Source organism: Homarus americanus, unplaced genomic scaffold (genome assembly GCF_018991925.1).
Source record: "Homarus americanus isolate GMGI-L3 unplaced genomic scaffold, GMGI_Hamer_2.0 scaffold45698, whole genome shotgun sequence".
Classification (NCBI taxonomy): Eukaryota; Metazoa; Arthropoda; class Malacostraca; order Decapoda; family Nephropidae; genus Homarus; species Homarus americanus.
This window is the reverse complement of record NW_024735554.1, coordinates 8,254,005-8,267,347: the sequence shown is the minus strand read 5'-3', so window position 1 is coordinate 8,267,347 and position 13,343 is coordinate 8,254,005. Positions and strand designations below refer to the sequence as shown.

General features: G+C 52.8%; 2 protein-coding genes across 2 annotated transcripts; one reads left to right on the top strand and one right to left on the bottom strand.

The window, feature by feature from the left end:
* Nucleotides 1-2,078: 2,078 nt before the first annotated feature.
* LOC121871325 (collagen alpha-1(II) chain-like) lies at nucleotides 2,079-6,484 on the top strand. The gene is made up of 7 exons (XM_042373545.1): nucleotides 2,079-2,156; nucleotides 2,443-2,986; nucleotides 3,147-3,321; nucleotides 3,549-3,842; nucleotides 4,474-5,128; nucleotides 5,442-5,666; nucleotides 5,966-6,484. The coding sequence occupies exons 1-7, from the start codon at nucleotides 2,079-2,081 to the stop codon at nucleotides 6,482-6,484; spliced, it is 2,490 nt and encodes an 829-aa protein (XP_042229479.1).
* Nucleotides 6,481-9,802, bottom strand: LOC121871324 (collagen alpha-1(I) chain-like). Its single transcript, XM_042373543.1, has 5 exons — nucleotides 9,270-9,802; nucleotides 8,756-9,190; nucleotides 8,163-8,498; nucleotides 7,493-7,722; nucleotides 6,481-6,695 (listed from the first exon to the last, which is right to left on the bottom strand). Exons 1-5 carry the CDS (start codon nucleotides 9,800-9,802, stop codon nucleotides 6,481-6,483), a joined length of 1,749 nt encoding a protein of 582 aa, XP_042229477.1.
* Between the last annotated feature and the right edge of the window lie 3,541 nt (nucleotides 9,803-13,343).

The following is a 13,343-nucleotide window of genomic DNA, read 5'->3' as shown; positions in this document are numbered from 1 at the left end:
ACCTACCCAGAGAACACCTGATATACAATTTCGTAAGTTATACAGGTAACTTAGATACTTTATAATCTCGTTATGATATTTCTACACCGGTTCTCCTGGGATAAAATGGACCTGTGTGTAACGTTATGATCGTCTCTCGTCCTTAGGCTAAATGCAACTTTTAAGTTGCGGACATTCATATAGTTTGCAATCTCATAAAAATTATGGATACGTTACATACAATTCACTGAGTATTAGTGTATGCATGTGTTAATATAGTCCTAAAAATTTACCTGGATATTAGTTAGATTTTAATGAATATGTAAATGAAAAACAAAACAAAATCTAAACAAAGTATATTTAAGCCCATCTTAATGACGAAGATTTTAATGAGTTTAAAAATAATTTTCGTGATGAAGGGGATTACTTAATAGATAGGCTGTCTGTCTGTCTGTCTGTTAGTATATCTTTATGTCTGTTCCAGTCATAGCTCTAAAACGGAAACAGTTGAGTGACCTGAAACTTTACGCATTCACTACCTCCCAGACACACACCTTCCCAGTCAAGAACACTGTTGAGTTTGACATTATTTAATAAAACAAGAAGAGCTATTCTTAACATTTCTGAATGACCTTTCACAGATGAATCAATTATGAGTCACGTAAACTATTCAGCAGAGGAGTAACAGAGAGAAGAGAGAGACAAAGGAAGAAAGTTGGACAAAGTTAACTACAGTCGAGTAGGTCAGGTCTTTAAGTCACTCACACTCATTTCTATTGTGACTTAAATATTAACGCACTATAGGACGCAATATTTTTACATTTAGAGACTGTATTGAGGGCAAGGATGACAATTAAATTATCTACACCTACACTGTATTGCACTTTTGGAATGTTTTTAATAATTTTCCCAAAAATCATCGAAAAGTATACAGCTCATTTCAGACGTCGCCTAAGAGTTTACTGTAATATTGCTTATTAAAAATATTACCATTTCTTATTGTTATATTGTATTATTTATTATATTATATCAATTAAATTGTTACATTATATTATATTATGTATTACGTATTTACTGCATAAACTTGACTGCCACAGTTTGTCGTCCCTGACGCGGGAAAACACCTCCAGCAGTCGCCGTGGCGATATCTCAGTCGAGGAATTTATTTGGTTCTAGCCCGGACCACCCGGGGGTCTGTGGTCAATAGCAATACTATATCAAAGTGCATAACCCTGGGACCCATGTAATATGTGCGTAAAGTTTTAGGTCTCTAACTGCTTCCGCTTTGGAGCTATGGCTAGAACAGACACACACACACATTCATAAGTAGACAAACACGTCCTTTTATTATTATAAATACTTTCCGTTTAAGTTAATCGCCAGGACAATTCGAATTTTTTTTTTCACAGTAACATATATGTTCCTTACTAAGATTATTCCAACGGAAAAGGTAATTTGATCCAACGTTTCCTTACCCCCTTTTAATTTTCATGTTTATTCGTAAATAGGAAATTTACTCCCTAAAATTGCACTTACTGTATATTTAAAAGCACTCTACAAATATAATGTTAAAATGGGCTTCAGTGGCCCTTGGGACCCACCCAGGTGCAGTGAGGACCTTCCAAGGGTATCTAGGGCCCCAGGAGCCTTCTCAGAGGCGACGGGGGCCCCTGTGACCCTCACAGGGGCAGCGGCGACCCTTCCAGTGGTGGTTGGGGCCGCTGGGACCATCCACGAGGCAGCAAAGACCCCTGAGACCCTCCCAGTTGCGGCTAGGACCCTCCCAAACGCGGCGGGAGCCCCTGGGACCTTCCCATGTGCGGCATTGGCCCTTGAGACACTCCCAGGTGCGTCGGGAATCCTTCAGGGAGCGGTGGGGGCCCCTGGCACACCCCCAAGCGTGGCGGGGAGTCCAGGGGTAGATGGAGGCCCCTGGAACACTTCCAGGTGTGGCGCATCTCTGGGACACTTCCAGGGGCGGATGGAGGTCTCTGGTAGTCTTACAGGGGTAGCGGTGCCATCTGGGAACCTCCCAGGGTAAGCGGCTTACTCTGCGACCCTCCAAGGGACGGTAGGGGCCTCAGGGGTGGCGGTTCCCCATGGAATCTCCCAGGGGCGACTGGGACTCCTTGGACCCTCTCATGGAAGGCGCCAGCCCCTGGGACACTCCAGGGGCCGTACTTCCAGGGGCACTGTAGCATACTTGGGCGTGATGTCGTACATATTACATACGTCCATCAATTCCTTACTTAAATGCGATTGGTGGACTAAAATGTATTCCAACCAAATTACAGCCAATAGGAGAAGAGAACAGTCAGTCAGCACAACACCCCAACTTATGTTTTCCTGCTGAATATTATTCTCCACTCCGTTTTAAAGAAGCGATAATACTGGAAATGTTATGATGGGCGTTGTAGTCGCATCTACCAGAGCTCTAAATATGACAAAAACAATTGCCCCCAGGCAACTTCCCAGAGGCGAAGGGGGCACCTGGGACCTTTCCACGTGCGGCAGGGACCCTCCCAGGGGAGGCGGAAGCCCCTGGGACACTCCAAGAGGCAGCAAGGCCTCCTGGGAACTTCCGAGAGGCAGCGTGGGACCAGCGACCTTCCCAGGTGCGGCAGGGACTCGTGGGATCCTCCCAAGGTCGGCGGAGCCCCTGCAACCCTCCCAGGTGCGGCTGGGGACCCCAGGGACCCTCACAGGGGTTGCAGGGTCCCTTGGGACCCACCCAGGTGCAGTGAGGACCCTCTAGGGGCACCGACGGCCCTAGGAGCCTTCTCAGAGGCGACGGGGGCCCCTGTGACCCTTCCGGAGTTGACCGTATTCCTCGTGACCCTCACAGGGGCAGCGGGAACTCTTCCAGGGGTGGTTGGGGCCGCTGGGACCCTCCAAGAGGCAGCGGAGGCCCCTGAAACCCTCCCATTTGCGGCTGGGACCCTCCCACACGCAGTGGCAGCCCCTGGGACCGTTCCATGTGCGGCATTGGCCCTTGGGACACTTTCAGGTGCGTCGTGAAACCTTCAGGAGGCGGTGGGGGCCCCTGGCACCCTCCCAAGGGTGGCGGGGAGTCCAGGGGCGAATGGAGGCCTCTGGTGGTTTTACAGGGGTGGTGGTGCCATCAGGGAACCTCCCAGGGTAAGTGGCTTCAACTGGGACCCTCCCAGGGACGGCAGGTGCACAGGGGCGGCGACTGGGGCTCTATGGACCCTCTCATGGGCTGCGCGGGCCCCTGGGACACTCCTACCCGGGGGGAGTCTCAGGAGCCCCCGCCGCTCCTGGGAGGGTCTCAGGAGCCCCTGTCGCCTCTATAAGCGTCCCAGGGGCCCTTGCTGCTTCAAGGTGTGTCCCAGGGGCCCCCGCCACACCTGGGAGTGTCCACGCTACACCTGGGAGGGTCCTTGGGGCCAATTGTTTTTGTGCTAATTAGAGCTCTAGTAGATGCGACTACAACGCCCATCATAACATTTCCAGTATTATCGCTTCCTTAAAAATGGAATTGAGAATAATATCCAGCAGGAAAACATAAGTTGGGGTGTTGTGCTGACTGACTGTTCAAAGGCCCCTAGGTGCCGTGCTGTTCCTGGGAGAGCTACTGAGGGTGCCGCAATCCCTGGGACAGCCCTTGGGAGCGCCACCGCCCCAATCAAGGCCCCTGGTGGTGCCACCATTTCTGGGAGGGCGTCTGAGGGCGCTGCCGTCCCTGGGAAGGCCTCTGGGGGCGTTGCCATCCCTGGAAGGGCCCATGGGTCGGCGCCAGCGCCCCTGGCAAGGCCTCTGAGGGTGCTACCATCTATGGCAAGGCCTTTAGGGGCGCCACCGCCCCTTGCAGGGCCCCTGAGGGCACCGACGTCCCTGGAAGGGCTCCTAGGGCGCCGCTGTCACTGGGAGAGACCCTGGGGGCACCGACATTCCTGGGAGGGCCTGTGGGAACGCCCTGGCTTGCGCCGCCTTCCTGCCAGGACCCCTGCTGGCGCTGCTGTCCTTGGGAGGACCCCCTGAGAGCGCCAATTTTTCTGGGAGAGCCCCTAGGGGAGCCCCTGGGACGGCATCTGGAAGCACTCCCGTACCTGGAAGGGCCCTGGTTGCAGTAGTTTTTGTGCTATTTAGAGCTCTGGGAGAAACAAGGTTAAATAATTACACTGCCGCCCATCACATTTCTTCCAGTATTATCGCATTCTGAAGAAGGTATTGGAGAATAATATCCAACAGGAAAACATAAGTTGTGGTGTTGTGCTGACTGACTGCTCTCTGCTCCTAGTGGCTGTTATTTGGTGGGTTAAAAGAATAGTCCACCTATCACAGTTAAGCAAGGGACTGCTGGAAGTATGTACTATATTGGACACGACGGATAAGCATGCTATAGAGGGCCTCTGGGGACCCTTGGTACAGTCCCTGTGGTAGGCATCGCCCCTGGGAGCTCCACTGTCCCTGGCATGGCCCTTGGGGAAACCACTGCATCTGAGAGGTCCCTGGGAGCATCGCTGTCCTTAGGAGAGCTTCTGGAAGCGCCACCGTCCCTGGCAGTGCCATTGGGAGGATCGCTGGCCCTGGGAGGGTCCCCGTGAGCGCCGCTGTCCCTGAGAGAGCCACTGGGGGCGACGGCGCCCCTGGCAGAGCCCCTGCCTATGCCAGCACCTCTAGCAGTGCCCCTGGGGGCGCCAACGTCTCTGGCAGGGCCCATGGAAGCGCTGCCATCCTTGGGAGAGCCCCGTGGGGGCTCCACCGCCCCTGGCAGGGCCCCAAGGGCGCCACCGCTCCTGCCTTGCGCCCTGGGAGCGCCGCCATCTTTGGGAAGGCCCATGGGGGCGCCGCTGTTCCTGAGAGCGCCACCGCCTCTATCAATGCCCCTGGGGGCGCCGTCGTTTCTGGGGGGCCCCCAAGGGTGCTGCCGTTCCTTGGTGGGCCCCTGGGGGCGACATTGTCCCAGGGAGAGCCCCTGGGGGCGCCAGCGCCCCTAATATGCCACCGTCCCTTGCAAGGCTCCTGGAGGTGCCGACGTCCCTGGGAGGACCTCTGGGGCGCCGCTGTTCCTGGGGGCGCCACCGTCCCTGGGAGGGCCTCTGGGGCGCCGCTGTTCCTGGGGACGCCACCGTCCCTGGGAGGGCCCCTGAGAGTGCTCCCATCCCTGGAAGGGCCTCTGGTTGCAGTAGTTTTTGCGCTATTTAGAGCTCTGGGAGAAGCAACATTATATAAATACACCGCCGCCCATCACATTTCTTCCAGTATTATCGCATCCTGTAGAAGGAAATGGAGAATATTATCCAACAGGAAAACATAAGTTGTGGTGTTGTGCTGACTGACTGCTCTCTGCTTCTATTGGCTGTTATTTGGTGGGTTAAAAGAATAGTCTACCAATCACAGTTAAATATGGGACTGTTAGAAATATTTAATATATTTGATATGACAGACAAGCATGCCATAGGGCCCCTGGTGACCTTACGAACTGTCCCTTGGGTCAGCGCAACCCCTGGAATCTCCGCTCTCCCTGGCATGACCCCTGGGGACACGCCGTCCCTGGGAGGGCTCCTAGGGCGCCGCTGTCACTGGGAGAGAACCTGCGGGCGCCGCCATCTCTGGGAGTGCCCCTGAGAGCACCAAATTTCCTGGGAGAGTCCCTAGGTGTGCCACCGTTCCTGGCACGGCATCTGGAAGCGCTCCCATACCTGGGAAGGCACCTGGTTGCAGTAATATTTGTGCTATCTAGAGCTCTTGGAGAAGCAACGTTAAATAAATACACTGCCGTCCATCACATTTCCAGTATCATCGCATTCTGATGAAGGTAATGGAGAATAATATCCAACAGAAAAACATAAGATGAGGTGTTGTGCTGACAGACTGCTCTCTGTTCCTATTGGCTGTAATTTGGTGGGTTAAGGGAATTGTCCACCAATCACAGTTAAGCAAGGGACTGTTGGAAATATGTAGTATATATATGGCACGACGGACAAGCGTGCCATAGGGCCCCTGGGGACCCTTGGTACAGTCCCTGGGGTCGGCACCGCCACTGGGAGGGTCCCTGGGAGCTTCCCTGGGGATGCCATTGTCCCTGCGAGGGCCCCTGGGAGCAAGCACCGTCCCTAGGACAGTCTCTGGGAGTGCCACCCTCCCTGGCAGTGTCACTGGGAGGATCGCTGGCTCTGGGAAGGCCCTCGTGATCGCTGTTGTCCCTGAGAGAGCCCCTGGGGGCGACGGCACCTCTGGCAGGGCCCCTGCCTATGCCAACACCTCTAGCAGTGCCCCTAGGATTGCCATCGCCTCTGGCAGGGCCCATCGAGGCGCTGTCATCCCTGGGAGGGCCGCTGGGGGCTCCACTGCGCCTGGCAGGGCCCCTGGGGGCGCCACCGCTCCTGCCAGGCCCCCTGGGAATCCCGCCATCTTTGGGAAGGCCCATGGGGGCGCCACTGTTCCTGGGAGTGCCACCGCCTCTGACAAGTCCCCTGGGGGCGTCGCCGCATCTGGGAAGGCCCCTGAGGGTGCTGCCGTTTCTGGGAGCGCTCCTTAGGGCGCTGCCATTCCTAGGAGGGCCCCTGTTGGCGACATTGTCCCAGGGAGAGCCCCTGGGGGCGCCAGAGCCCCTAATAGTGCCACCGTTCCCTTGCAGGGCCGTTGGAGGCGCTTACGTTCCTGGGAGGGCCTCTGGGGCGCCGCTGTTCCTGGGGGCGCCATCGTCCCTGGGAGGGCCCCTGAGAGTGCTCCCGTCCCTGGAAGGGCCTCTGGTTGCAGTAGTTTTTGCGCTATTTAGTGCTCTGGGAGAAGCAACATTAAATAAATACACCGCCGCCCATCACATTTCTACCAGTATTATCACATCCTGAAGAAGGTAATGGAGAATAATATCCAACAGGAAAGCATAAGTTGTGGTGTTGTGCTGACTGACTGCTTTCTGCTCCTATTGGATATTATTTGGTTCCTGGGAGGGCTCCTAGGATGCCGCCCTCACTGGGAGAGAACCTGCGGGCGCCGCCGTCCCTGGCACGGCATCTGGAAGTGCTCCCGTACCTGGGAAGGCACCTGGTTGCAGTAGTTTTTGCGCTATTTAGAGCTCTTGTAGAAGCAACGTTAATAAGTACACTGCCGCCCATCATATTTCCAGTATCATCGCATTCTGAAGAAGGTAATGGAGAATAATATCCAACAGGAAAACATAAGATAAGGTGTTGTGCTGACTGACTGCTCTCTGTTCCTATTGGCTGTAATTTGGTGGGTTAAAAGAATTGTCCACCAATCACAGCTAAGAAAGGGACTGTTGGAAATATGTACTATATAGGACACGGCGGACAAGCATGCCATACAGCCCCTGGGGACCCTTGGTACAGTCCCTGGGGTCGGCGCCGCCACTGGGAGGGACCCCATTGCAACTGGGAGGGTCTCAGGGGCTCCTGCTACCTCTTGGAGGGTCCCAGCGGCCCCAACCACCCCTGGAAGGGTCCTCGCTGCCCCTGTGAGGGTCATAGAGGCTCCGGTAGCCCCCAGAAGGGTCACAGGGGCCACTGGAGGGTCTGCACTGCACCTGGGTGGGTCCCAAGGACCACCGGAGCCCCTGTGAGGGTGCCGGGGGTCCCCAGCCGCCCCTTGGAGGGTTGCAGAGGCCACGCTGACCTTGGGAGGATCCCAGGAGCCCCTGCGGCAGCAGGGAAGGTCGCGGAGCCCATGCCACCTATAGGAGGTTCCCAGGAGCCCTTGGTGGCTCTTGGGGTGTCCGAGGGGCCCCCACTACACCTGGGAGTGTCCACACTACACCTGGGAGGGTCCTTGGGGCCAATTGTTTTTGTGCTAATTAGAGCTCTGGTAGATGCGACTACAACGCCCATCATAACATTTCCAGTATTATCGCTTCCTTAAAAATGGAATTGAGAATAATATCCAGCAGGAAAACATAAGTTGGGGTGTTGTGCTGACTGACTGTTCTCTTCTCCTATTGGCAGTAATTTGGTGGGTATACATTTTATTCCACCAATCTCATTTAAGTAAGGAATTGGTGGACGTATGTAATATATACGACTTCACGACCAATTATGCTGTAGTGCCCCTGAAAGTACGGCCCCTGGAGTGTCCCAGGGGCCTGCATCGCCCATGAGAGGGTCCAAGGAGCCCCATTCGCCCCTGGGAGATTCCATGGGGATCCCACAGCCCCCGGGCCCCCTGCCGTCCCTGGGAGGGTCCCAGAGGAAGTCGCTTACCCTGGGAGGTTCCCTGATGGCACTGCCATCCCTGTAAAACTTTCACGGGCCTCCACCCGCCCATGGAAGTGTCCCAGAGATCCCCGCCACTCCTGGGAAGGTCCCAGGGACCCCCACCACACCCTGGAGGGCTCGCGACGCACCTGGAAGTCTTCCAAGGGCCTCCATCTACCCCTGGACACGCCGCCACCCTTGGGAGTGTGCCAGGGGCCCTCACCGCTCCCTGAAGGGTTTTCGACGCACCTGGGAGTGTCCCAAGGGCCAATGCCGCACATGGTAAGGTCCCAGGGGCTCCCGCTGCGTCTGGGAGGCTCCCTGTCACACCTGGCCGGGAGCCTGGGGGCAGTTGTTTTTGTGCTATTTAGAGCTCTGGTAGATGCGACTACAACGCCCATCAAAACTTTTCCAATAATATGGCATCCTTAACAACGGAGTGGAGAATAATATCCAGCAGGAAAACATAAGTTGGGGTGTTGTGGTGACTGGCTGTTCTCTCCTCCGATTGGCTGTATTTGGTGTGTATGCATTTTAGTCCACCAATCACATTTAAGGAAGTAATTGATTGACGTAAGTAATATGTACAACACCACGACCATGTATGATTAACGGCCCCTGGAAGTGCAGCCACTGAAGGGTCCCAGGGGTCTCCATTTCCTTTGGGAGGGTCCTTGGAGCTCGCGAAGCCCTTGAGATGGTACCAGGGCCCCAGTCGCCCTTGGGAGGTTCCATGGGGACTATGCAGCTCCTGGGAATGTTCCAGGGGCCCTAGATGTCCCTGGGAGGCTTCCAGGGGCTTCCACCGCATCTGGGACGGTCCCCGCCGCCTCTTGGAGGGTCCCAGAAAAACCCACCCGCCACTGGGAGAGTCCCTGGGGTCCCCGCTGCCCCTGCAAGGGTCACTAGGGCTCCCGCCGCTCCCGGGAGGATCCCATGGGCCCCAGTCGCCTCTAGGAGTGTGCCTAGGGTCCTCGAAGCCCCTGAGAGGATTCTCACCGCACCTGGGTGGGTCCCAGGAGCCACGGCCGCCCCTGCAAGGGTCACTGGGATCCCCAGAAGCCCCTGGGAAGGTCGCAGCTGCCCCACCAACCCGGGTAGGGTCTCAGGAGCCTTCGCCGCACCTGGAAAGTCTCAGGGGCTTTCGCCGTATCTGGGACGGTCCTCGCCGCTGCTTGGAGGGTCCCAGTGCTCCCAACCACCTCTGGGTGGGTCCCTGGGATCCCAGCTACCCCTGCAAGGGTCACAGAGGCTCCCGTCGCTCCCGGGAGGGTCACAGGTGCCCCCGTCATCTGTGGGAGGGTGCCTGGGGCCCTGGATGCCCCTGAGAAGGTCTCTGGCGTCCCCAGCACCCAATGGGAGGTTCGCAGGGGCCACGTCGATCCTGGGAGGATCCCAGGAGACCTCGCTGTACCTGGGAAGGTTTCAGGGGCCTCTGTCGCCTCTATAAGCGGCCTATGGGTTCCTGATGCTTCTGGGAGTGTCACAGAGGCCCTTGCCACCCGTGGGAGTGTCCCTGCCGCACCTTGGAAGGGCCCAGGGGCTCCCATCGCCTCTGGGAGGGTACCTGGAGCCCTCGACGCCCCTGAGAGGATCCTCACCGCGCCAAGGTTGGTCCCTGGCACGGCATGTGGAAGCGCTCCCATACCTAGGAGGGCACCTGGTTGCAGTAGATTTTGCGCTATTTAGAGCTCTTGGAGAAGCAACGTTAAATAAATAAATACACTGCCGCCCATCACATTTCCAGTATCATCGCATTCAGATGAAGGTAATGGAGAATAATATCCAACAGGAAAACATAAGATGAGGTGTTGTGCTGACTGACTGCTCTCTGTTCCTATTGGCTGTAATTTGGTGGGTTAAAAAAATTGTCCACCAATCACAGTTAAGTAAGGGACTGTTGGAAATATGTACTATATAAATGACACGACGGACAAGTATGCCATAGGGCCCCTGGGGACCCTTGGTACAGTCCCTGGAGTCGGCGCCGCCACTGGGAGGGTTCCTGGGAGCTCCTCTGGGGATGCCATTGTCCCTGCGAGGGCCCCTGGGAGCAAGCACTGTCCATAGGACAGTCTGTGGGAGCGCCACCCTCCGTGGCAGTGCCACTGTGAGGATCGCTGGCTCTGGGAGGGTCCTCGTGATCGCTGCTGTCCCTGAGAGAGCCCCTGGGGGCGACGGCACCCCTGGCAGGGCCCCTGCCTATGCCATCACCTCTAGCAGTGCCCCTGGGGTCGCCATCGCCTCTGGCAGGGCCCATGGAGGCGCTGCCGTCCCTGGGAGGGCCGCTGGGGGCTCCACCGCCTCTGGCAGGGCCCCTGGGGGCGCCACCGCTCCTGCCAGGCCCCCTGGGAGCGCCGCCATCTTTGGGAAGGCCCATGGGAGCGCCGCTGTTCCTGGGAGCGCCACCACCTCTGGCAAGTCCCCCGGGGGCGCCGCCGCATCTGGGAAGGCCCCCGAGGGTGCTGCCGTTTCTGGGAGGGCCCCTTAGGGCGCTGCCGTTCCTAGGAGGGCCCCTGTTGGTGACATTGTCCCAGGGAGAGCCCCTGGGGGCGCCAGAGCCCCTAATAGTGCTACGGAGGAAGGCGTCGTGGCTGGGAACCTGACCCAGGAAGACCCTCAATAAATCATCAGTGTTTTTGGATCCACCAGGTTGTAAGATATGGACGGATAATCTGCTCCTACTGCAGGGTTCAGAATGCCTTCCTTCTTGAAGTGGCTCTCATCCATGTCCACTGTGGGCAAATAAATTTTTGTCATAACATAAGCCTAGATGGTTAGGTGTTTACAAATACTGTATACTCATGCAAAAGAAAAAACCGAGGAACAAAGAAAAATTTATAATCTCACCAAAATTTTCAGATTCCTTTAGCATGTATTTCTGCTGACATGGGACTTAAAGGTTTGTGGATGGTCCATACACTGTACAACAATCTATTTTCAAAGATTGCATTCACTGGCATCCACATATTACCAGAAGGTCCCATACACAATCAAATGCAATGCTAAAAGATACTCAGCATTAGATTTCAAATATTGTAACATACAGTGCATCACAAATACTAACAATGTTGATACCATACACTTCAAGTAAAATCTTTCAATTCATTGATAAAAACAGTATGAAAGCAACTGAGGACTTGAACACTTCTTATCTAAATCATAAAACTCACACAATAAATAATAAAAGAACAAAATAACTTTACATAACCTGTATACAACACTTCTGGCGATATACTGTACTCGTACTGCATCAGGAGTGAACCCCTTCAATCACCTAGTGCTCGGCAGGTACTGTACTTGCTTGCCATACACAATGTCTGAAAGTATCAAATGCATTAACAAATGTGATCACAACAATTATTATATTGGCATCATCACAGGAATACATCCAAGAATTTTACACTGGCAATAATATAACAATTCACGTAAGTACCTGTATAAACTTTCTGTAATCTCATACAAATGACACTCACAACAACAGGTAGCTTTTTCTCAAACTTAGAAAATATTAAGACTGGATTCTCACTAATTTACTGCATCATAAAACATGATTGCACTCAACTTATCAGTTCAAACAATTATTTGCCTTCTTTGATAATTATTGTTCTTACTCAACTTTCATGTAAACTTTGTATTTAAATCTTGTGTGAAATCTCATATACTGCACAATACAATTCACAAAACTGGTTTCGTAGCTTATTTCAATGACCCTGAACAACACTAAAAAAAATTAACTTCCCAAATATTGTCATCCCCCAAAAAACTTGCACACTCATAGGCTAGTGATAAGAGTGGTGAATTATGGGGTAGTAATAGGAGTGATGAGAGGAGAGTTCTTGTATACCAAGCGAACAGCGGCTGAGTCAGCAGGCGACATAATTAGGAGCAGGCGTGTACTGTTGAATTGGTTTGGCATATTTACCAGGGCCCCTGGACTTTAACATATGGCCAGTACCTCTCAACTGATTGCCCTAAACACACCCAAGACTTTCTGGTCTGAGACAGACCTGCAACACTTAAGTGTAAAAATATTGTGTTTCACTGTGGACGTGAAGAATATTAATTGAGCAACTTCTGATGATATGCAGCTTATATTGTGTTGTGTTACTATTGAGATAATGTACTCATTTGTGTACTAGTGTACCAGAACAATGCATTAAGGAATGAGTGCATCGTAAATATGTACTTCGTTCTCTAAAGTTTATTCATCAAAGGGGGATGGGCCGGGGTCCAGGAGGCACACGTTGTTCCTCCATCAATGGGAATTTACTGACTCGCTGTGGGTCTGGTGTTTACGAGAAATCTCTTCCAATTTCGCAGCTAATTCCACCTGACGTGAACGATGATTTACAATTGAGAGAGGAGAGAATGTAGAAAGGAGAGTTTCGAATATACTGAATTTCAAAACTGTGGGAATAGAAAATACAAAATTGAAAACAAATAAAAAAGGACGAACATTTTTGTATGAATTACGTAAACATGCAATAAATAACACAAGAATATTTAAATACAAAGCTAAACTAATACATAAAATGAAGAAAAAAACAGATTTCACTGAAGAGATCTAATATATATTAATGTTTCTCTTTTACAAACACAAATATAATTACCTTTTTATAGAAACATCGATAAAGTCAACATACTAAGTCTCTCGGTACTGGAGGTAAATACCGATGACCCAAAATTGCATGGAGACTCAGAAGGATGGAGAGAGAAGGAAGGAGAGGGGAAAGGAAGAAGAGAGGGTGGGATGAGAGGAAGGAAGGAGAGAGGGAGAGAAGACAAGAGAAAGAAGAGACAGTGGAATGAGAAGAGGGAAGAAAATTGAGAGAGGAAGGAAGGAAGGAGCAAGGACTAGAGGGAGGAAGATGAATAAAATATATCCGTAAATCTCTCCGTTATAATTTCCAAATGCTGGCGATAAAACCGAACCTAAAACACAGGCCAATACGACTCTTCTCATTAGCGAGTCCTTGAGTACCAACCCGGAGGAGGAGGAGGAGGAGGAGGAGGAGGATTCGATAAACGTCTAATTGTAACTGTGAGATGAGATAACGTAGGAAGTTGCTTTTTTATGGATCATTCAGGAGACAAGATGAGTGACACGAGAACAGGTAAAGGGAGGTTTGATTTCATAGGTAATTGAAGGTTTATTGAGGTGCGTTGTTAAAGGAGGATACCTGT

Coding starts and splice junctions, on each gene's coding strand:
- LOC121871325 (XM_042373545.1), top strand. CDS start 2,079: ATGGAATCTCCCAGGGGCGACTGGGACTCCTTGGACCCTCTCATGGAA. Junction 2,987..3,146: donor GGCCCTTGGGACACTTTCAG/GTGCGTCGTGAA, acceptor GGACCCTCCCAG/GGACGGCAGGTGCACAGGGG. Junction 3,322..3,548: donor GGGGCCCTTGCTGCTTCAAG/GTGTGTCCCAGG, acceptor AAAGGCCCCTAG/GTGCCGTGCTGTTCCTGGGA.
- LOC121871324 (XM_042373543.1), bottom strand. CDS start 9,802: ATGGGAGCGCTTCCACATGCCGTGCCAGGGACCAACCTTGGCGCGGTG. Junction 9,191..9,269: donor ACTTTCCAGGTGCGGCGAAG/GCTCCTGAGACC, acceptor TGACCCTTGCAG/GGGCGGCCGTGGCTCCTGGG. Junction 8,499..8,755: donor GGGGCCGTTAATCATACATG/GTCGTGGTGTTG, acceptor AACTGCCCCCAG/GCTCCCGGCCAGGTGTGACA.